Source organism: Globicephala melas, chromosome 3 (genome assembly GCF_963455315.2).
Source record: "Globicephala melas chromosome 3, mGloMel1.2, whole genome shotgun sequence".
In the NCBI taxonomy this organism is placed as follows: Eukaryota; Metazoa; Chordata; class Mammalia; order Artiodactyla; family Delphinidae; genus Globicephala; species Globicephala melas.
The window spans coordinates 157573753-157596706 of record NC_083316.1 but is presented as its reverse complement, the minus strand read 5'-3'; the positions used below and the strand labels follow the sequence as shown (position 1 = coordinate 157596706).

Here is a 22954-nt window from a genome sequence, read left to right as displayed (position 1 = left end):
TGCGGGGGATGGGGCCTGGTGGGGGGCATTGAAGGTATTTCTCTTGGTGTTTGGGGGCTTAATTGTTTTGCCCTTCTTGTTCTTGTGTTTCCATTTGGATTAGTGCTGAAATTCCTAAGGGCCTATATTTGTCAGTTCTGCCGACACAGCCCTGAGACATGAATCACCAAAAGAAATTGAACCAGAGGCACTAAGTTGGGGCTAGGGCAGTGGTACGTGGACTCCTCTCTGGCCACTGTCCATAGACAAGGATGCTGCTAGCTGCTCAGGACATGGGGACTGGTCCTTGGGGCAAGGCAGTGCGTCCACAGACTGGGGCGGAGGGGGTGTTTCTTTTCCAGCTCTGTCCCAGGCCACTGTGTGTTCCTCCTCCTGTTCAGGAGCATGCAGCACTGCTGGCCAGTCCCACGACATCTTTTGAACCCAGCTGTTACTTGAGTCGTGGTCTTCCACTGAGCTTTGATTCTGGTTAAACTCTGAATCAGCTTGAGGGACAGAAGGTGGTGGTACAAGTGCCACCCTCCCACTGCCCCTGAGCCATCTTAAGCTTTCACCCCATCACATTGCTGATGTCTGGCTCTTCCCAAATGCCACCCACAAATCTTTATGGGCAGGGGTGGCCACACAGTTCCTGTCACTCTCAAGAGCACCCCTGGCCTGGGCTGGAACAGGAGTTCAGGGAATTCTCTTGGACTTGATTTTGGTCTTTTAGTTGCAGAGGGAGCACACTCCAGCTATTTTAGTCTCCTGGTTTCCTTTTCCCAGGATCGGAGCATGTGGGTGTTTCTTAATAGCTCCAAGGGGAAAAGGAATGCTTGATGTTTTGGAAAGATTTGAGCTGGAAAGTGCAGACAGAGGCCATGGGGCATTCTTCCCAGACAACCAGCCTCAGCTTCCGACCCCCTGGGGTCCTGGAAGGACTCGGTTCCAGTCCCATCTTGGGGCCTGCTGCTGCCCACTCCAAGGGTGTGACGCACGCTCTTGGCGAGGGGGTAAGTCCCCTGGTGGGGGTGGGGGTAGGAAGAGATCTGGAGGACGGGGCTATAGCCAGTCTGCCTGCACTGCCAGGTGACCCTCACACTCGCACACACACGCAGGGACGGATTTTAGGGCTTCATGGGCGAAGGTGAGCCTTGTGGAATGTGCCTTGAATGAGAGACCGGCCAGTGGGCGGGTTTTTCCCACATGCGCACTTGGGGACCATGGGAGTGCAGTGTTGGTTGCATCTGTGACTCTAACAGAAGCATCTGCTCTGCTATATGGGTGGGAACGAGCCCCACACCCCCTCCCCCATCAAGGGGAGCTGCATTCGATGCCTGGGACAAAGAAGGGACAACTTTCTTTCTCAACCTGTTTTTATTTTTTGTTTTTTTCTTCCTTAACAGTGTATGTAACTGGCTCCTCTTTTTATAATTTTTTTTGGTTTGTTTCTTGCGATTTATAGGAATGCAGAGGTGAGGCTGTTAGCTAGAGGTCCTGCACTCCATATCTTTCTTAGGGTCTTTTCCTACCTCCACCCAAGCCCTGAGGAAGGGTCAGCATCACCTCCTTGAAATAGACAGGTGCAGAAAAGCAGACCCTGGGGGATAAGATCAGAATCAGTGGGCGCCTAATGCGCATGGCACACCAGGCTGGTCTTCAGAAGTGATGGCAAGGAGGACAGGCAGGGTAGCCTCTCAGATGCAAAGACCAGTAAAGGAAACACCAGCATGCACTCGGCACATATGGAACTTGTTACTGGAAGCAGTTCTGTCTAGAAGCATAAACAGCATAAACAGACTCAGGCGGTTCTGGAGACATCCATACGTGCCAGATCCGAGGCCCTTCTAAGGGAAAGGTGGGTCTGTCCCCACCTGCAGCTGGCCAGGCAGGGGGTGGAACTCCTAGTCTGCGGCTATTCTCTCGTGCCCTGACAGCAAGCAGGGCACAGGAGGCTGGCTTGGTCTGCGGTTCTTCTGTTCTTATGACTTGAACGGTACATTCCACACCATTTCTCTCACACTGGTTTCTCTCTCCCTCTATGTAGGTCCTGCCTAATCATTGGACACGGACTCTTAATAAAACGGTCTTCAGTTCCAGATTCCTTCCCAGCAAGCTATAGCTTAAGTCCATTTTCTTCCGTGAAAGGGACAGGACTCCATCAAGTTATGGAATTCCTCAGAGCCCTGGGCCTGTCCCCTGGGGTGGATTAGTCATGTCCAGCAGCTCACGCCTAGTCCCGCCTCCGGGAAGGCTGCCTGCCTGGCTGCCCGCCCGGGCCTCCTGTGTAAAGACTGCCTGGCTGTCCTGCCCCGCCTCCCTGGTCGTCTGGGGTCCTCTGGGTGGGTGGCATCTCCCAGAGGGTGATGACAGTCCCCCCTGCACACGCATACATGTGGTGCTGCTCCGTGTGCAAGACCCCAACACAAATATGTTTTCTCTCCTCATCCCTCCCTCTTTTTTGGGGACTCTGGATCCTAACTGGTTCCCTCCTGGACCTTGCAATGACGTTAGCCCAGGGAGGATCTCATTCACCCTAAGGAAGAACACTGTAACATCTAGAGCTTCCCCAAGTGAGGAATGGGGCTTTAGAGGCGAGGCCAGCTGGGCCCAAAGGCTCACTGGGGCTGTCCCTCAGCATGCCTTCTCTCTGGTGACCTATAAGGCTCCGTTAGCCAGAGGCTGTCACCAGCCACAGCTGATTCACAGCCCCCTGGAGTCCTCCTTTCTGTTTTCATTGTTCCCACTGTTTCTGTTGGGCATTTTCCCAACTTCTTTGGCCTCTTCTCCTAAAGTCACATAGGGAAAGTACTTCCTAAGCTGCCTCCCAATCCCTCCCTTCCCAGGTACTTAGAAGCAGGCTCCAGGAGCTGCCAGGCAGGCCATTAGTGAGGGGCGGCTGGGGAGGAGTGGCCGTGTAGCCAGTTGACCTGGCTCCTCTAGCCCATCATCCTTTCCTTTGGTGGGGATTGGGATCTGGGCTAGTGGCAAGAAAGGGTTCTTGAAACCCAGAGCACTGGACCAGTCAATCGTGAGGGCATCAGAGCCTTCGGGCCCTGTTCCATGCACATGCAAGTAGTCTCCTAGTCTTCAGTCCCCTAGAGTGATGACAGCTGCTGGGGATGGGGCAGGTCAGGGTGGCCACATAATCCAAGCCCTCTGAGAGGCACTAAATAGGCTTTTTTTTTGCTCTAAAAATAAATGTCGGCCCTTTTTTGGTCATGAATCCAGCATCTCAACAGAAAACTGCCTGACGTGAAAAGTTCCCTAAGGAATAGCATCTGCATTTCAGAGAGCTTTTTTTGTTTTATATATAGTTTGTGTGTACTTCTTCAAGGCCTAACCATCTCCTGGCATCTTGGAGTCTGCCTTCTGCTGGAGCTGGAAGCAGGCTTGAGGAGGTGCAGTTGGCCACCGCCTGTGTGGAAACCCTGGCACTCCTCCCCAGCTCCTTGGGGCCTTGGGCCCAAGCAGCTCTAACTGCCCCAGACTGGCCTTGGCCTTGGGTTCCCGGTTCAGCCTCCCCAGAGCCTCCAGGGCCCTGCAGTGATACTTGGGAGTTCCTAGGCTGCTCCCTGATGCTGTAGCCGGTCAGCTTCAAGTCGAACTCATTCGCCAAACAGACTATTTTGAGCTGCCCTTTGGCCTGTTCCTGATGTGTTCCCAGTACAACTCAGCCTGGCTGGGGTCAGGGAGCTTCATGCCCGGAGATTCCCACAGGACAGTTGGGAAGCTGCTGGTATTGTCATTCTGGGAAGATTCTTCTGTCTTAGAACAAAAGTCAGGCTAGATTCCCACAGTGTCGGCCTGTTTGCCTCCCCACCCCTCCTTCCCACTCGTGTGCACATGGGCTGTAGCCACGGGCCAGCTGTCCTGCGTGGTCCTTGCAGCCTCGCTGTCCAGGGATCCCGTCCTTCTTGCCCGTGGGGCTTCCGTCTGGCAGAGAACCTGATCTTTAGATTCAAGCTGTCACCTATGCCCAGTGCCCCAGGAACAGAGCAGAGAGAGCAGAAGCCCACTCACGCCTTGTCGGCAGCCTCCAGCATGCGGACAGTGGGAGGTGCCAGCCGGGCCTGAGGAGTCGCTGTAGGAGGGGTGGGAGGCCTGGGCATCTGCTGGTGCTGAGACTCCCAGCCGGTTCAGTTGAGGGGCTACGCACCTCTGCCCTTACCTTCTATCCTGTCTCCTTCCCTTGAGTTGTGGGGGAGTGGGGAGAAATCAGTGTTTTAATCAGATTTTACAAAAACGTTTTAATTCTTTGTACAATTACCATCCTATGTAAAGATGAAACTTGTGTTGAGTTCAAGATTTTTATGGAATAAAGATCACACAGTACTTGAGGCCATCTTCATGTAACCCTTTCTAGAGAGTTTTGTGTGGGGGTGTCTTGGGGCTGGTGTGTTGTGAAGTTGTGCACTTCCTGTCTTGTCTTCCTACCAGTAACTCCAGCATGAGGCCCAGGACACGTGAGCCAGATGTGGCTGTCCCAAAGAGGCTCCAGCACCCCTTGGTCCCCACTGCTTGGCCCCTTTAGTCCTCTTGTCCTGGTGGTCTGCTGTGCACCTCCCACCTTCTCTCCCACTCTAGGCCTGCCCCTCCCAGCACTTAATGTGGAGCCCTGGGATGGTACTCCCAGGGACCTTTCTAAGGCAGCTGAAAGCCACTCCCTGGATCCTTAAGGGCCCCATTGCACTTTTTCCCCTCTAGTTCCCAGATGGGCCTCTCTGCTCATGGCTGCAGGGAGATGGTGTGGGTTCAGAGCCACTGTCCCTCTTTTGTGATGAAAAAAAGTGTTTCCTTCCAAGGCCATGAGATGACAGGCCACTCCTACCCTGCCCAGCCTTCTCCCCATGACACAGTGGCCTCTCCTGGTCAGACTTGACCCATTGGTCCCCTCCCTCCAAAGGCATGCCAGCATTCAAGCAGCCGCCCCCAGCCTCCCCAGCTGCAGTTTCTGTTACTGGAATCCATGCTGGGAGAGGAGCCCAGCCTGGAGGAATGCTCTGGCTTCTTTCTCCCACTCCCTTGGGTCAGCAACCTCTGTGTACCATGCTTTATCCCTGTGTGTGTAGGGTCCGCTTGGTCCTGGGCCTCCAGCCTCTCCTTTTCCATCCTGCGGCTGCCAGACACCCTGTGGCCTGATCCTGCAAATCACCCAGATGGCTCCCTTTTGTATGTGTGACCCTCAAGAGTGTCCTCACCAGCTTTTGTATGTGACCCAAAGAGTTCTGCGCCCTGTATCCTGGCATCTCTCAAGTCTGGGTTTGGGGCTGGGCCTACAGTTCCTGTGTCCCAGGTGTCCCTAGTCGCTGCCATTTGTATGAGACATGTCTGTAGCTGCTGAGTTTTGTGTCACTGTCTTATCACTTGCATGGAATGGTGAGCTTTTGCAGGGCACAAAGTCCCTTCTCATCCCTTTTGGTGACACGTCGCACCAAGGCTGTGCACCTCACAGAAGTTTAGCACGGCCCTCCATGAAGCAGCTTTGGAGCTAGCAGTGGAGCTAGCCCCGCTTTGGGCAAAAGCATGTGTCCTCCAACACCAGCAGCAAGAGCCAACACCCTGGCAAGGAGCTCAGGGAATGCCAGGCAAAGCCATGAGGTGCCTCTCAGTGACAGGAATCTGAAAGGCACCATGGGTCCTACCTCCCACCTGGTGGTTGGTGACTTCATTTCCTAGCCCTTGAGCACTGGCTGGGCTTTCTCTCCTCTGAGGTTTACACCCAGCAGTGTTTGGCAGGGGGCATCCAGCTGGCAAAAGTTCCTTAGCATAAGCTTCTAGAGTGGGGGCAGAGGGAGTCATGCTGGCTCTTGCACACTCCTCACAGAGACAGGCACACCCCAGATTTATCCACACAGTGGTGGCAACAAGCCATTGGCTCCTGAGAAACCGGCACACATACTGCTTTCTCCCTGCAGCACATTGACTGTATCCCAACACAGGGACTTCTCTGAGGCTGGTCTTCTGAGAGGAAGGGGAGTCTGGCCAGTGTCGTCCTCCTCTGCTGGCAATGGCATTGAGTACCTCCCCCATTGGCTCCTGTGTCGTCCAGGGAGGCTGGCTGGCTGGCTGGCTTCTCTCTTCCTCCACAAAACGCTCATGCTTGTCAGCACTCTCTTCACCTGTCCCATGGCTCTGTGGCCAGGCCTTGGCCCATGCTGGCACCAGTGGTCTTTCTCAGCCCAACTCACGCATCTCTGTTTCGTCTGGGAGGGTGGGAAGGAGCGAGCCTCAGAGGGCAATGCAGTTGGAGGCCACCGAGTTGTTACTTTTTAGCTGTGTGACCAGAGCAAGTCCCTTAACTTCTCTGAGCCTCACTTTGCTAATCTGTAAAATGGACAAGATCATTTCAAACACCATGGTTGTTGCAAGGCAAAGCAGTTGGGGTGCAGATGCTCAGGTCACTGTAGAGGCTTCTGACCAGCAAATTGGAGGAGAAGTTGGGCAAGGAGGTTTCTCGTAGCTCAGTTCCCAGTGCATTTGGGTGTCATCTTTTAACGGAGCTGGTGGTCCGGAGATTGGCAGGCAGCTTTTCAGGCATGGTCCCTGCTAGGAAAAAGCAGCAGGCAACTGGGTAGGTGGCACCCCACATGTCTTTCCCTCCCCTGTGACCAACTTCCATCCCAGACAGAACCCAGCCACCCTCCCTCTCACTGTCACCGGTCCTTCTCCTGAACTCATCCTCTGTTTTCTCCTTGCTCTGCGTTCAAGGCCAGCTCCCAGTCTTCTCCCCCGTAGGCTCACCACCTTCTCTTTTCCTCCACAGAGATGGCTCCGAAGTCAAAAAAGAAGGGGCACCCCGGGAGGGAGCAGAAGAAGGTATGTGGTTTCGGGGGTGTCCTTTAGCAGGTGAGCAGTGGCCACCTGTCTTTTGGGGCCCTGGAGGGACCCTGTGTCTGACCCAGACGGGTTTGGCCTGCCTGACGTCAGCCTGTCTGTCTGTCTGTCTGCAGCACCATCACCACCACCATCAGCAGATGCAGCAGGCCCCGGCCCCTGTGCCCCAGCAGCCCCCACCGCCTCCCCAGCAGCCCCCACCGCCTCCACCTCCACAGCAGCAGCCCCCGCCCCCGCCCCCTCCGCCCTCCATGCCACAGCAGGCAGCCCCTGCGATGAAGTCCTCGCCTCCACCCTTCATCGCCACCCAGGTGCCCGTCCTGGAACCCCAACTCCCAGGCAGTGTCTTCGACCCCATTGGCCACTTCACCCAGCCCATCCTGCACCTGCCGCAGCCCGAGCTGCCCCCTCACCTGCCCCAGCCTCCCGAGCACAGCACTCCGCCTCATCTCAACCAGCACTCGGTGGTCTCTCCTCCAGGTGAGCTGCAACCACACCCGCAACAGTGTGGGGAGGTCCCCTTCCCACCCTGGTCTTACCACAGTGACAGGGCACTCTGGGCGACCTGCAGAACCCCTCTTAACCTCAGTTGTCTCTAAGGGGAGGTTAGCAGCTTCCCGGGGCCATTATGGAAATTACACGAGAGGCGCCAGAACAGGCCTTGCACAGAGAGAGAGTGCTTTGGGTACAGAAGACACTGATTCAGATCTTCTGCTGGGCCAGGCGTGGTGTGAGATGGAAAAATATGTGATCCTCTGTAGCTCCCAGTCAGGGATAGGGGTTTGAGAGGGCGCACAGCCTCAGCTGAGATCGGACACACCTGTGGGAATCAGGAAAGACTTGCTCTGAGACCTGAAGGGCAAGTGCAGCAGTTGGAGGGAAGGGAAGGGAGGAGAGTTGGGGGCGTGGAGCACGGGGCAAGATGGTGAGGGGCCGGATCCTGTAGACCTCCCTGGATGCTGTCCTTATTCTGGAGCTTTTGGGAAACCAGGGATGGTGGAGAGGTTGCCAGTTGGAGGGAGACAAGTAGGAGGTCAGGATGGAGGAGACCCCGGGGGCCACGGGGTGTGTGAGCCTCACCACCCTGCTACTGTGTCCTTCCAGCTTTGCACAACGCACTGCCTCAACAGCCATCACGGCCCAGTAACCGAGCTGCCGCCCTCCCCCCCAAGGCTGCCCGTCCCCCGGCCGTATCACCCGCCCTGGCCCAGCCTCCCCTACTCCCGCAGCCCCCCATGGCTCAGCCCCCCCAAGTGCTGCTGCAGGAGGATGAAGATCCGCCTGCCCCACCCCTCACCTCCATGCAGATGCAGCTCTATTTGCAGCAGCTGCAGAAGGTGCAGCCTCCCACACCACTACTCCCTTCCGTGAAGGTGCAGTCCCAGCCCCCGCCCCCTCTGCCCCCACCTCCCCACCCCTCAGTGCAGCAGCAGCTACAACAGCAGCAGCAGCCACCTCCGCCACCGCCCCAGCCACAGCCGCCACCCCAGCAGCAGCACCAGCCCCCGCCACGGCCCGTGCATATGCAGCCCATGCAGTTCCCCACCCATATCCAGCAGCCCCCACCGCCCCCAGGCCAGCAGCCCCCCCACCCACCCACGGGCCAGCAGCCACCCCCGCCGCAGCCCGCCAAGCCTCAACAAGTCATCCAGCATCACCCTTCACCCCGGCACCACAAGTCAGACCCCTACTCAACTGGTAAGTGTCCCCCCACCAGCACTACCGTCCTGCCCCTGGGTTCTGGGGAGGCTGGCGCTAGGTCTAGAGTTTGGTCCTCAAGAAGCCAGAAGGGTCAGTTTGTGCTGCAGGCTGAGATGGGCTCAAAGCTGAGCCTCGAAGGCTCTGGGTTGGTTGGAGAGAGGCAGCTGAAAGGGGGCGATGATACTTGATGCAGTATTTTAATCAGGTGTCCATCTTGCGTGCAAGCCGAGATGACAGATTAAGGCCCCAGTGGGCCATTTTCTTGGAACTCACAGTCAAGTGCATTAACAGTGCATTGTGATACCTGCTAGGTGAGGAGGCCAGAAGCCCAGGGGAGGCACGTGCTCCGCCTCTGGGGATTGGGGCAGGCTTCTTGGAGGAGGTGACCAGAGGATGAGCACGAGTTAGCTTAACAAACAGTGGGGTGTGAGGTCCAGGCCGAGCCATGAGCAGGTCGGGGCAGTGTGGTCTGTTCGGGAACCTATGGAAACAGGTGCTCGGCTTTTGGTGTTAGGAGGCCCCCCTGGTGGAGCTGGGAGGGAGAATTAGGCTGAAGCTCACAGGTAGCTCACGACTCACCCAGGAATCATTGCTGTCTCCTGCTCCCAGTCTCCAGCCTGATCTAGGCTGCCATTTTCCAGTCAACAGCATTGGGCAGGCCATGTCCTCTTGCTTTTCCTGGGCACTTGTTTTCTAGGTGTCTCTGACCAAAATGTTTTGGCTGACCACGGTGGGGCAGTGTTCTAGTAGATGCCTCATGGTGTGGTGACACATTGACGTTCTTGGACTTGGCATGTAGATCATGCAGCCTGGCTTGGGGGTGGGGGGTGGGGGGTGGTATCCCGTGAGTGCCGCCTACAAATTGAATAAAGCTGTTGACTTTAGGCTGTGACTGCTCCTAAACCCAGCAAAAGCTGCCAGGTGCCAAGTGGATCACTGTGTACCCTGAGCTGAGAACAGCTGGCTGTCCTCCCTGGGAAAGACCAGTGGTGGTCCCAGCAGCTCTGCAAATGTGCCTGTTTTCCACCCTCAAGCAAGACAGGGTTTCCTTGTGGAGACCAGTAGTGGGCAGGTGATGAGATGCCTTCGGAGGAGTCAGCACTTGTGGTGGGTCAGGGCAGGTCCCCTCTGGCTACCTTTGCTTAGAGTCTCTGGGCCCATCTCTCCCCGAGTCTCTGTGGCCTGGAATGAGTCACAGGGAGTGACATGTGTTGGAGCATAGCTGGGGGCTTTGGGCCAAAGACCAAGTTGTTGGAGTCCAGGGAGGTTTGGCAAGCATCCCTGGGCACCAGGCCAACTTGGAGGCACCGCCCCTGAGCTACTGGGCTCCCCTCTAGGTGCTGCTGGATGAAGCTTCTAGCAGGCAGGAGATTTCTGCAAGTCATAGGCTTGAGAGCCTGTCATTGCCCAGGTCGGCCTCAGCAGGTGCTCCCAAGGGAACCACCCAGACAGGAGGCTGTTGCAGTTGTGTGTTTGCAGATTGCTGGCAGGCCCAGGCCAAGGCTGCCTGGGTCCCCCCAGCCTTTGGTTGGATGAAGGTGGGTGGGCTGGCCCACTTTCTCCAAGAACCATGAGCCCAACACCTGTTCTGCCAGTTCTGCTGTGGTGTAGGCCAGGTCCAGGCTTCTCCCCATTGTGTGGGCCTTGCAGGTTGAGTTGTATTGGGGAGGTTCCTGGGGATCTAGCCTTAGGCCCGAAGCAGCTGTCCAGGCAGACCGGCCTAGCCACATGGAGACAGCCGGGAGCCCAGGCTGCCTGCTCTGTGGGGTTATTGACATCCCTTGTATTTGACCTAGGCCATACCATAGGACCACCTGGAGAGCTTTTAAAAGATAATCAAGCTCAGATCCCACCTGGGATCAGATGTATCTGCGCTTCCTAAAGTTTACTAATGGAAAGTTTTTTTTCTGACACACAGTGGTATCAAACACCAGGATTGCACTCATGGCTCCACAAAGCCCTGCTGCACTCTGAGCACAGGGCCTGACATGCAAGGGACTGAGCCGTTGTGGGACTTCCCTTGGGTTGGAAGGGCCTGGCTGGGCCCAGGGCCGGCGGCCTCCATACCAGGCATGCTGATAAGCTCCTTGTCCCTTCTCCTAGGTCACCTCCGTGAAGCCCCCTCCCCGCTTATGATACATTCCCCCCAGATGCCACAGTTCCAGAGTCTGACCCACCAGTCACCACCCCAGCAAAACGTCCAGCCTAAGAAGCAGGTAAAGGGCAGGGCTGGGCCACACCCCCAGGGATGGGCGTAGGCTGGGGCCAGGGGCGCCCATCCACCTCACCAGCTGCCATGCCTGTGCCGTCCCAGGAGCTACGTGCAGCCTCCGTGGTCCAGCCCCAGCCCCTGGTGGTGGTGAAGGAGGAGAAGATCCACTCACCCATCATCCGCAGTGAGCCCTTCAGCCCCTCGCTGCGGCCAGAACCCCCCAAGCACCCAGAGAGCATCAAGGCCCCCGTCCACCTGCCCCAGCGTGAGTGCCCTCTCCAATCCCAGCTGAGGTTGAGGCCCCCAGGCCTGCACTGGATGTGAGCTTCCTGTGGGCCGGTCAACCGTGCCCCACTGAGGTGGGTTGGGCCCAGGCCCATGGGCTATTTGTGTTCCAGGGCCTGAGATGAAGCCCGTGGATGTCGGGAGGCCTGTGATTCGGCCCCCTGAGCAGAATGCACCCCCACCGGGGGCCGCTGACAAGGACAAACAGAAACAGGAGCCGAAGACGCCAGTTGCACCCAAAAAGGTAGGAGCAGTGGACCCGTGAGTGCCCCTGACCCCCACCCCAAGGAGATGCCTTGGTAGCTGTGTCCTCAGACTTTGGGCCTCTCTGGAGGAGTCCAGTTGCAGCAGGGTCCCTCACTGGTCCCCTGGTCTCTCTGCCTCGCAGGACCTAAAAATCAAGAATATGGGCTCCTGGGCTAGCCTGGTGCAGAAGCATCCCACCACCCCGTCCTCCACAGCCAAGTCATCAAGTGACAGCTTCGAGCAGTTCCGCCGGGCGGCCCGGGAGAAGGAGGAACGCGAGAAGGCCCTGAAGGCGCAGGCTGAGCACGCAGAGAAGGAGAAGGAGCGGCTCCGGCAGGAGCGCATGAGGTGGGCGCGGGCTCTGGGCAGGTTGTGGGGCTCCCAGGGCTTGCACTCATCCCCACGTGACACGGAGCCCTGCTCTGCTCAGGAGCCGAGAGGATGAAGATGCGCTAGAGCAGGCCCGGCGAGCCCACGAGGAGGCACGCCGGCGCCAGGAGCAGCAGCAGCAGCAGCAGCGACAGGAGCAGCAGCAGCAGCAGCAGCAACAGGCAGCTGCTGTAGCCGCTGCCGCCACCCCCCAGGCCCGGAGCTCCCAGCCCCAGTCCATGCTGGACCAGCAGAGGGAGTTGGCCCGAAAGCAGGAGCAAGAGCGAAGGCGCCGGGAAGCGGTGAGCTGGGGGACTCTGGTGGCCACTGCTGGGCAGAGATCCACCCCTGGAGGAGTTGAGAAAGGGGACCCTGAACCTGGAGTGGGCAGGGAGGCTCTCTCCCCAAGAAGTGGGGTGCAAGCAGAGAGCCATTGGGTGGGTACTCAGGGCAGAGCTCCTTCTTATGTGCGCCATGCTGGCCTCTGGGCCTCAGAGGTGCTCTGGCCCAGTGCAGGGGAGGTTTTGGGGTGTGGGCCCTGAGGGAATAGCCCATGCTGGAGGTCAGGGGTGAGGGTTTGGGAACCACAGCAAGGGCAGGACACTGAGTTTCACTCTCTCCTGCTCTCCTCTCTCCTCCAGATGGCAGCTACCATTGACATGAATTTCCAGAGTGATCTATTGTCAATATTTGAAGAAAATCTTTTCTGAGAGCACCTAGGTGACTTCTGACTTTGATTTCCTGGCAAAACGTTGACTCTCCATAGTGTTAGGGGCAGCAGTGGAGGCAGTAGCAGTGGCAAGGGGGTAACTCCGGGCCTGGCTCTCCTGCATGCTATGCCTGGGGCAGGCCTGATGGGCAGCTGAGGACTGCAGAGCCTATCTGCCTTACAGCCAGCCGGACGTCCCGCCACCCCCACCCCCACCCCGCCCCACAGGACGTCGGCTCAGAGCACGCCTCGCCACGAGCAAGTGCCGGCCAGACACAAGCCCCAAGTCCCCACGTGTGGGGCAGAGGCCCTTCTCTCTGCCAAATGTCTACACAGTATACACAGGACATCGTTGCTGCCGCCACCGTGACTGGTTTACTGTCCCCAAGAACGTGACGTTTGTGACGTCCTGCCCGCCGGGAGTCCTCCACACCCCAGCTGCCCCTGCCCTCACCCAGGAGACCAGGGCAGGCCTGCAAGAGCTGGTGGTGGCGAGGGCGCTGGCCCACCCCCTTGCTGGCACTGACTTTGCCTTGAACAGACCCCACCCCTCCCTTCCTCTCCCCCCACAAGCCTTTAATCGAGAGCCGCTCTCTGTAAGTGTTCGCTTGTGCAAAAGGGAATAGTGCCGTGGAGGTGTGTGTGTGTCCATGGCAATCTGGAGCGAGGTGACTGTCACACGCGCGTGTGTGGGCCGGCCTCGCCCGGCGAGTGAGGCCACCAACCAAAGTCAGTTCCTTCCCACCTGTGTTTCTGTTCTTTTTTTTTTTCTATATATATATTTTTTGTTGGATTCTATTTTATTTTTAATTCTCTCTTCTCCTCCAGACACAATGGCACTGCTTATCTCTGAAATGGTGTGATTGTCTCCTCATTGAGCGGCGGCTGCCACCGCGCTGTGGGTAGTGTGTGACCGTGGCTGTACTGTGTAGTGAAACATAGTTGGCATATCTTTGTTTGAAGTTTGTTGGTGACTCCACCAAACTGGTGTAAAAAAACTCAAAAAAAAAAAAAACCCCACAAAAAAAAACAAAACAAAACATACAAAACACACAAAAAAACTGCCTATATTTTACTCAGTTTCAAACTTTACTAGTCTATTTTTAATTATAAAACCAGAAAGCCACGTTTTCTTTTCCTTTTTTTTTCTCCCCGCCATTCGTTGGCTGCTTCTTTGTTTTTTAACGTCAAATCTGTTTCTGAGTTGTTGTTGTGTGTTTTTTTTTTTTTTTTTACCAGGAGAGGAAGGGCCAGGGGACGTGGTGGGCACAAGGGGCCAGGGGCCACAGGCCACAGACTGAGGCAGAAGCTCCCCGCCTGGCGCTTGGCCCTACCAACCGGCTGCCCCTTCCCCCGCTTTTTTTTAATTTTATAATTGGAGCCCTTGGTGAGGTTACGTGTGCCATGAGAACCCACTCTACACCATGACGCTGGTGCCTCAGTGTTGGCCAAACTCTGGAGTCACTGACTGGTTTGACTTTCATACGGTGAATATGCATTTGGTCTGTACTGATCATGGAATAAACACATCTCTCTTTTTTAATGCTGGCGTCTCCCTGACATTTCTTTGTGAACCACCTGTTGGCCTAGGCTAGGCCCAGGGGCCCCCCACACCACCTCTGTACAAGATCTACCGACAGGGGACCACGTGTCCTGTCCCTACTGTCCCTGGGCAGGAGCTGACCCCTATAAGCTGAAGCTGTGTCAGGGAGCCCAAGTACCCATTCTTCCTGTGGACCCTGGCCTAGGTTGGCTTCTTCCAGCAGAACCTGGTCAAACTCCAGACAGTGTTCTTCCCCTTTGCCCTTCCTCCATCTTGGTCCCCCACTCGGCCAGAGGACTTGAGCCACTTCTCCTACCTTGCCTGCCTCTACTGAACTACTCCTTTCGTTTAAGCTCAGGGTTAACCAGTTATTCTTAGATAAGTGTACATCCCCCAAAATAGGATCCTCGCCCCCCACCCCCCCAAGCACACACACGCACCCATTCCTCCCTGAGAAAGCCTGCCAGGTGGACACCCTGCAGTCTGCCCGTGTACCCATCTGTACACACGCGCCCCAGCCACAGGGCAAAGGCAGTACCCAAGAGCGGCCCCCAGGATGTAGGATGAAAGTATGTGATTTATACGTATGCAAAGACACAAAGTGATTGAAACATTTCCAGCACTATTAACCCACATCCCACTTTCTGTTTTTCAACCAGAAAGACCCTGTATCTTGTGTTTGGAATCTGCCAAACCTCTCAGCTAATGGTGTATGTAGTTCAGGCATTCAGCCAGAGACCTGCCCCACTCCTGCTACGCAATCCTGCCCCCTTTCCCTCCCACAGCACTTCCTCATAAGCCACTGTGCTGGTTCAAGTGTGACTTATATTTTGGTTCCTTGGGGTTTCTTCCATCTCATCCCACCTCCTCATTTTTGTTCCGTGTTTTGTTCAGAAACTTCCCCAGGCCAAGTCTGACTGTTTAGCTGGAGAAATGGTTTTGTCTGCACCTTCCTTCTAAAGATTTAATTCTGCTATGGCCCTTTCCACACCTCCCTGATGGGTGTTTCTCTTAACTGGGTTGTAATTAGAACTTGGATCTACTATTTAATTTCTTTGGCCATTTCCCAGTCTCTCCCACAGTACTAGAAATCTTAGTTCAATACAAGAGTTAGAGGTGTGTACAAGCCCATACTGTACTGTATGCACGGATCGCTTGGCCAATAATTATGTCAGTGAATCTGAGACTTGTATTAAACACCTTAGACATTTGTAGAAGGGAATTCGTAGACTTTTCACTTATATACTAAAGTTTTTTTTTTTGTGCAGTTCTCATTGCAAAAATAAACATTTGTACTGAATATAAAATTATCATCCTGTGACTACTGCTGTCTTTTTGCTTAAGGGTAGAGATTGGGCGGGGTGGGGGGGGGCGGTAGCAGGAATGTAGGAGTCAGTGTTCTGTAGCAGCAGCAGAAGGGAGGTCCACAGACACCCACCAGCCATGGCTGGTAAATGCAGCCAGGTTAGAGGACTCAGGAGGGATACCGGGATCATCAAGTGGTTGGAGAACTGATTTGATGGAAAACGTAAATGAAATCAAAGCCATGATACAGGCTAATCATGCAAGAAAGGGTGGATGATAAATGCAAGGCAAACAAACGTTTGTGCAATATAGACGTCTCTTCCGCTCTGAGATGCATTGTTAATGAAGCAGAACCACATAAACCACTATTTCCCTTTAAATAGGGACCTATGGACTTACTTATGGTCCCAGGACAAGTATAATGTTTAGCAGCTTTGAAACTACAAAGGTAAGGTTAACAGTGGTAGGTGTAAGGGAAGACGGGAGGTGATAAAAAGGGGGTAAAGTTAGAGGAAACCAATAGGAAAACTAACCATGGATACAGCTCCTGCAGTGGTGGTGACAATGAGATAGTCAATGCCCCAAATTGGTAATCAAGAAATAGCCACATAAGCACATGTAGAGATAGCTAAGTGTGCGAAAGAAGAAAGCGAAAATCGTTCCAGTGGCTGCCTCCGGTCGGAAGGAAAGATGGAGCCGAAGACTGCTGCTTTTCTCAACTCCTGGATTGCTGTTGAGCCAGCTGTTAGGCTTTAGGCAAATGACATTAAGTCATTTGCCGAATTTCAGGCTCTTGGTCTATAATACGGGAAGGTAATAATAGTACCTACACTTAATAGGGTTGTTATAAGGGTTAAATGATGAGCGACCTTGAAATGTTCAGCATCTTGGGAGGAAGGTTGCGAAACTGGAGGAGGAAGAAGCTGCCCTGCTCGCCCAGCCCTGCTCTGCTTCCTCTTTCGCCCAGAGCCCCAGTGATGCGACCAGCCCCGTTCTCCGGCGGCCGGGGCGGGCCCTGCCCTCTAGGAGTTGGTCTCCCCGCCTTCTTTGGTCGCCATTGGCTGATCCTCGACCTCACCAACTGCGGATTGGGTCCCGGGCGGGACCTGTCGTCTGCACATCAATGACCGCCATTGTCCAATCACAGCTGTGCAGGGGCGGGCCGACGCGTCCGCTGGACCAACTGGAGGCCAGCGTGGGGTAGAGGCAGCTGGACCACCGTTGGAACCAGGGCTTGGTGAAGGTGGTGCCAGGTCTCTCGGAGCCAGACCGAGGGGAGGGTCGCGCGCTCCAGGGCGGGGAGCCACCAGAGGGGGGCTGGCGACAGGGGCTCCCGAGGCTTCCTTGGGCCGCGGCGACCGCCCGCGCCTCCCTCCTAACCCCAGGCACGGCACTGCCTGTCCCCCCCTTCCGCTTCCGGGCCCACCTGACCCGCCATATTAGTTCTGACTCCGCCCCTCCGTCTCATTGGCCCGTACCCAGGCCGACTGGCGGCTCAATGGCCCAGCTCTCGCACCGAAGTCATCCAGGCCCAGCCTCGGGCCTTCTTCGCCCAACGTTAGGCCCGCCTTCTCTAGGCTCCACCCTCATTCCCACCCTCGTAAGCCACGCCCCTAACCCATACCTCGCTCCTAGGCCTAGTTGGGCCCACCTTTCCAGCTGGTAGGCCGCACCTACCCTGCATTGCCCCGCCCCTTTGCTCTAGGCTCCGCCCATTTCACCCACTGCACCTCCTGTCTCCCGTTCTTGCAGGACCTGAGCTCCCTCTAGACTTTAGACCCCACCCACACACCCAACTCGGGAGTCCTACTAGGCCCCGTCCCTTTCTTAAGTCCCGCCCAAGCCTTTCTAGGTCCCGCCCACAGCTCTAGCCCCTAGCATCCCTTCTCCCCAAGGCTCCACCCCAACCACACGAGCCTGGTCCTCGCAGGCTCCACCCCCGCACCTCAAGCCTTGCTCCCTGTCACTGTCGCGCCTGGGTGTTTACCTAGCCCTTAGGTGAGTCGTTCGCGGTGGCGGTTTCGGTCTGAGCCGCCCGCCTCTTCTCTCGGTGTGTTCCTCAAACCCCGACAGCACCGGGGAGCCCCAGACCAAAGGCGGCGGGGTCCCCAGCCCGGATCCCGCCTCGCTGCTGCTGCCCGCGTCCCCCGCCCATACACCCCAGACGGCATCGCGGTCGTCCCAGGACGCGACGACATGCCCGAGCTGGTGGTGACGGCGCTGCTGGCGCCGTCGCGCCTCACTCTGAAGCTGCTTCGTGCCTTCATGTGGAGCCTCGTGTTCTCGGCGGCGCTGGTGGCCGCAGCTGTCTATGGCTGCATCGCCCTCACGCACGTGCTGTGCCGGCCCCGACGCGGCTGCTGCGGGCGCCCCCGGCGTACCCCACCCGCCTGCTTGAGCGACCCCACGCTGGGCGAGCACTGCTTCCTGACTCTCAGGGTGAGCATGCGGGGGCGCCGCCGGGGTTTCGAGGATCGAAGAGCCTGTTGTGGGGACGGTGCGGGGGTGGCAAACGGTTGAATACAAGTCTTGGTGTGCACGTGGCCTGGCGGAAGAGGGGTGTTCAAGCCCGGGGAAGAGGAGATTCCCAAGTCTTAGACTGTGCCTTCCCCCAGAGTTCGGGCCTGCGTCTGCACTATGTCTCCGCTGGACAGGGCAACGGGCCCCTCATGCTGTTTCTGCATGGCTTCCCGGAGAACTGGTATGTCTGAGGCCCAGAGGCCAGGGACCCACAGGGCTAGGGGGAGGTGAAGCCCGGACCACCAGGGCACCAAGGAGGCAGGGACAAGGGCTGGGCAGACTGGGGGTGCAAAGTATATAGGGTCTAGATAGGGCACTCGGGGACAGGGGTCTACATGAAGACAGATGGGGACAGGAGGCCCTGAAGGGATGGGATGAAGAAGTATCCATGTTGAGGCTGCCCTGGATCCATGGCGCAGCCCACCTGCTGCGGTTCCCTTCTGGGAAGTTCAGGGCAGGAAGGTGGGGTGGCCCAGGGCCCCTGCTGGGCGTAGGGCAGAGGTGTATTCTGGGGACCCTGACTCAACCTCCCTCCCTGGACCGCTTGACAGGTTCTCCTGGCGCTACCAGCTCCGGGAGTTCCAGAGCCGCTTCCATGTGGTGGCTGTGGACCTGCGGGGATACGGTTCCTCTGATGCACCAAGGGATGTGGACTGTTACACCATCGACCTGCTGATGGCAGACATCCAGGATGTCATTCTGGGCCTGGGTGGGGATGTGCCCCCCCATCCCAGCCCTGGTGTCTGTCACCCCTGCCTCACCTCTTCCTGGCATCTCACTTACACTAGTTCCTCTGACCCCCCCCCCCCCCGCCCAGGTTATTCCAAGTGCATCCTTGTGGCCCATGACTGGGGTGCACTCCTAGCCTGGAATTTCTCCATCTACTACCCATCCCTGGTGGAGCGGATGGCAGTGGTCAGCGCTGCCCCCATGTCGGTGTACCAAGGTGTGTAGGGGAGTCCGGGATGCTGGGATGTGCCTGTGTGAAGGGGTGTGTGTCTGTGCCCGCACTTCTTTGTCCACCAGTCAACACTGCAGGGGCTGGGGACACAGCGGTGAACCTGGGTCTCTTCCCCCGTGGTGCTCCCAATCTACAATCAGTGACAATACAGTGCTCATATTTTTGTGAGCACTTACAGGTTACAATTCCTTTGACAAGGAGCCTGCATAGAGTAACCTACACAAGCATCCTGAGCTATGAAAGTGTTATTATCCCCATGGTCCAGATGGGGAAGCAGAGGAGAGAGAGGTTAATTTCCTTTCTTCTGGCAGGGAAGACATAGATAGCTAAGCAACTACAATAGCATGAGATGCCATCTCTGGCTACCCACTGTCCATCACATCACCTGATTTGAATTCCCAGAGTTGTAGTCATAGCTGTATGATCTCTTTCTCTTTCTTTCTTTTTCTTTCTTTTTTTTTTTTTTTTTTTGGTGGTGTTCTTTTCTGTCCCCGTCTCCAGCTTCCTGAGGGCAAGGGAGTTTTGTCTGTTCCATTCACTGCTGTGTCTCCAGAGTCTAGAACAGGGCCTGGTACACAGTAGGTGCTCAGTAAGTGTTTGCTGAATGAAGCAGGGGAAATGCATCCAGGCCTGGGCGGGGGAAGCACGCCAGTGGCTGTGGGGGCTCCCGGGAGCTGTGGAGGAAAGTGCCCCCATTCTGTGGGTACAGTGACCACTTGTCAGAGAGGCAAGCTGGTGCCTGGGCCAAGAGGAGCGTCCAGTGTCCTCACAGGCTCAGGCCGGTAGCAGTGGCATTCCTGAGTGTTGGCATATCTGTGTGCATGACCTGGGTATGGGTAGAGTGCAGAGGTGTGGGGCCACCCGAGAGCCAGGCCTCATGCCTGCCTTCCCTTCCCCCCAGACTACTCTTTGCGCCACATGGGCCAGTTCTTCCGTTCCAACTACATATTCCTGTTCCAGCTTCCCTGGCTTCCCGAGAAGTTGCTGTCCATGTCTGACTTCCAGGTGCAGTAGGGTGAAGGCCCAGGGCTGGGTGGAGGGTCGTGGGAGGGACTGAAGGCAGCGTCCTGCTGTGTGCCCAGATCCTGAAGACCACCCTCACCCACCACAAGAGGGGCATCCCACATTTGACCCCCAACGAGCTCGAGGCCTTCCTTTATGGCTTCTCACAGCCTGGTGGCCTCACTGGGCCCCTCAACTACTACCGAAACCTCTTCAGGTAAGGCCAGACCCAGGGCAGAAGCTCAGGAGAGTTCTGGGGGTGCGGGTGGGGGCAGTCGTCCTTCTGCCTGCCTGTCTGTCTTGATCACAGGACCTTCCCCCTGGAGCCCCAGGAGCTGGCCACACCCACCCTGCTGCTGTGGGGGGAGAAGGACCCCTATTTTGAGCAGGGGCTGGTGGGGGCCATCAGCAGCCGTTTTGTGCCAGGCCGGCTGGAAGCCCATATCCTGCCAGGCATGGGGCACTGGATCCCCCAGAGCAACCCTGAGGAAATGCACCAGTACATGTGGCCCTTCTTGCAAGACCTGCTGGACTAGCGGCGCTCGCTCACTGGCTTGCACGCACCCGGGCGTTCTCACAGTGTATCTACACGGGTGAACTTCTGATGCACACAGGTGTGGAGCTCCTAGATTGCACACAAGTGCATCTGTGGGTGCCCTCAGGCACACCATCCCCATATGCTCACGCACAGTCATGAGTGTATGCATGTGTGAGCAAGCACTTTGACCCCAGGAACCAGGTACGCCTCTGTGTGGAGCTGGTTGCTGAGTGTCCCATCTCTCCCCTCCATGAGGCCCCACTCTTCTCACCAAAGGCAGTGCCCAGAGTTGCATAGACCATGAACTCTGACCTGGCTTCCACCTCCAGTCTGAGTCTTCAGCTAAATACTGCTCTGTCCAGTATAGTACTGGTAGCCACGACTGGTTATGTCAATTTAAATGCCAATTAATTAAAATTAAATACGATGAAAAATTCAGTTCCTCAGTCACACTAGCCATATTTCAAGGGCTGAATTGAATCAGAGTAGAAAGTTCTGTTGGACAGTGCTGATGAGGGTATTCCTAGCTTAAGAGTAGGGGGCTGGCTCCTGACAGCTCACCAAGGGAGGACCATCATGGGCAGGCAGGTGGATGTCCAGACTCCTCTCCAGCCAGGCCCTGGGCAGCTCCCATGATCTCCCTCCTGGTCATGACTCCAGGCCTTATGAGGTCAAGTTCTCTCGCCACTGCCTGGGAAAGATCCCTGGAAAAACAGCTCTTGGCTCTGTTAGGATATGTGAGATTCTGGACTCGGCACAGGAAGGGACCAGCTCCCTGAATAGCCATCTGGGGTCTGAGGCCTGTCTCTCCAGTTCCCGGAATCTTCTGTTCCAAATTAACCATAGTTGCTGCTGATTCTTTCTGGGGACTCCTGGCTCCAGCCTCCAAGTGAGGGCCATACAAGCTGAAGATGAACCACCCAGCCCCAGGCTGGTCACAGCAGTAACTTCTATCTCCCTAGCGTTTTCCTGGCCTCTGGGAACACTGTCATGACTTGCAGCAGTGTGATAAATCAGTCTGGGGACCCAGCAGACCTCAGAAATACATTCTCTTATCTCTGGGATGGGCCTGCCTGGCCAAAGCCTGCCTGCTGGTCACCCGCTCTGTCCTCCCTTGTCCCCAACGTAACATCCTTTCACTCATCGTATGTGTCAGGAGCTGTTCTAGGCCCTAGGGATAGGGTGCGAACAAGGGCAAAGCCCCCATTCTGGAATTAACTGAGAAGAGGCAGAGAGAGCTATGCAGGTGTGTGACAGGGCTCAGGAAAGGCTTCCCTACCTGGGGTACAGACCTTTCAGGGAGTGGGAAGCAGTAAATAGGAAGGTCAGAGGCTGGAATAAGCTTGGGCTACTGGAGTAACAGCGTGGAGATTAGTGCCTGCTGCAGCAGAGCGAGAGGGGGAGGCGTGTGGAAGAAGAGGCCACAGCCAGACCGCCAGGGGCTTCGAAGAGTTTGGATTTGATTCTCAAGGGAAGCCAGGGAGGGTTTTCAGCAGGGGAGGGACATGGTTTGCATTTTGAGAAGCTCCCTGTAGCGGCTGAACAGTCCCACGCAAGAGCGAGAGTGAGGAGACAGGCTCAGGGCTGCGCACAGCTTCAGGACCGGACGGTCCAACAGCCCTGACAAGAGCCGGAACCCCCAGGGCCCTACCCATCCCGCCCCCCGCCAGGGTGGGAGCAGTGCCCCTCTGGGGCCGGGGAAATGGGCGAGAGGAGGAGGGAACCCGGGACCTCAGCTTGGGGCGAAGGTTTGGGGCGAGGAGGCCTGTGTGCAGGATGAGGACCGTGCGTCCAGGGGGGGCGGTGGGTCTGGTGACCGTTGCCAGGGTGACGGGGAAAGGGCTGATGGTTAACCGGAATGGGTAGCAGTTGTCTGGGTGACCGAAGAGGCCCAGGAGAGGGCTGACGGGAGGCCTCGGACAGTTGCCGGGGTGACAGGGTCCGCTGACGGTTGCCAGGGTAACGAGAAGGCGCCGTCTTCCTCCGCTGCTGCTGGCGGGAGAAAGGCGGTGTGGTGGGGAGGGGAGAAAAGCGATCGCGTTGATTGGGCAGGGTCCTGGAAAGTGAGCCAATAGCGACTAGTGGCTCGGCCGAAACCCGCCTCTCCCAGCCTGAGCCAATCCGGGAGCGTCTTTCTTAGAGCCAGGGGCTCAGAGACCTCATCTCTTCATGAGGGAGGTGGCCCCCGGAGGGTTTGGACTCTGTCTGAGGCCCCTTCCAGGCTCAGCCTCTCCCTCTCCCTCTTCCTTCTCTGAGCTCCCGCCTCCAGATCACCTTACATCCTTTACTCACTCATCATTCATTCATCCGCTCACCCACTCATTTACCTGTCCTCGCTACCAGCTGTAATCCGTGGCCCCGCACCAGAGGAGGGACGGGGGAGACAAAGCCGGGCAGACTCTCCCAGCCCTAGGTGGAATGCGGGCCGGGGGGTGAGGGGTGGGGCACCTACCTGGAGGAGGGCAGGGAAGGCCTTAGAGCTGACTCCTGCAAGAATGTGCTCCAATCCACAGAAGCCTCCCATGCACGGGTGATTTAGCGTTTCTGTGAGACTGGGAGGAATGTTTGGGATAGGAAGACATGGGATTACAAAGGGCTTCGAATGCCAGGCCAGGAGCTTGCTCCCAGTGTGGTGGGGACCGCAGGGGAGGGTCCCGGACAGATCTGTGTGTCTGGAATATTACTTCGGGGTTGGTGACGGGGCAGGACCAGGGACGGAAGATTGAGGGTGGGGAGGCCTGGAAGGA

At 56.7% G+C, this 22954-nt stretch overlaps 2 protein-coding genes across 2 annotated transcripts in view; both read left to right on the top strand.

Annotated features, from left to right (window-relative positions):
• The window catches only part of BRD4 (bromodomain containing 4), an 82699-nt gene extending 67505 nt beyond the window's left edge, over positions 1–15194 (top strand). Inside the window, 9 exon segments of the mRNA XM_060296806.1 lie at positions 6746–6798; positions 6933–7296; positions 7921–8514; positions 10621–10752; positions 10755–10994; positions 11128–11258; positions 11403–11608; positions 11691–11931; positions 12271–15194. Coding sequence (XP_060152789.1) covers positions 6746–6798; positions 6933–7296; positions 7921–8514; positions 10621–10752; positions 10755–10994; positions 11128–11258; positions 11403–11608; positions 11691–11931; positions 12271–12339 — 2030 coding nt within the window. The 3' untranslated portion in view covers positions 12340–15194.
• A 1309-nt stretch (positions 15195–16503) lies between these two features.
• On the top strand, positions 16504–20629 carry EPHX3 (epoxide hydrolase 3). Its single transcript, XM_030880322.2, has 7 exons — positions 16504–17625; positions 17802–17887; positions 18258–18415; positions 18524–18652; positions 19569–19672; positions 19750–19886; positions 19980–20629. The coding sequence occupies exons 1-7, from the start codon at positions 17383–17385 to the stop codon at positions 20203–20205; spliced, it is 1083 nt and encodes a 360-aa protein (XP_030736182.1). The 5' UTR covers positions 16504–17382; the 3' UTR covers positions 20206–20629.
• The last annotated feature ends 2325 nt before the right edge of the window (positions 20630–22954 follow it).

What these genes read in the sequence shown, in the direction of transcription:
- EPHX3 (XM_030880322.2), top strand. Translation starts at nt 17,383, where the DNA reads ATGCCCGAGCTGGTGGTGACGGCGCTGCTGGCGCCGTCGCGCCTCACT. An exon ending in ACTGCTTCCTGACTCTCAGG is followed by an intron (nt 17,626 to 17,801) that starts GTGAGCATGCGG and finishes GCCTTCCCCCAG; the next exon opens with AGTTCGGGCCTGCGTCTGCA. An exon ending in TGTCCATGTCTGACTTCCAG is followed by an intron (nt 19,673 to 19,749) that starts GTGCAGTAGGGT and finishes CTGTGTGCCCAG; the next exon opens with ATCCTGAAGACCACCCTCAC.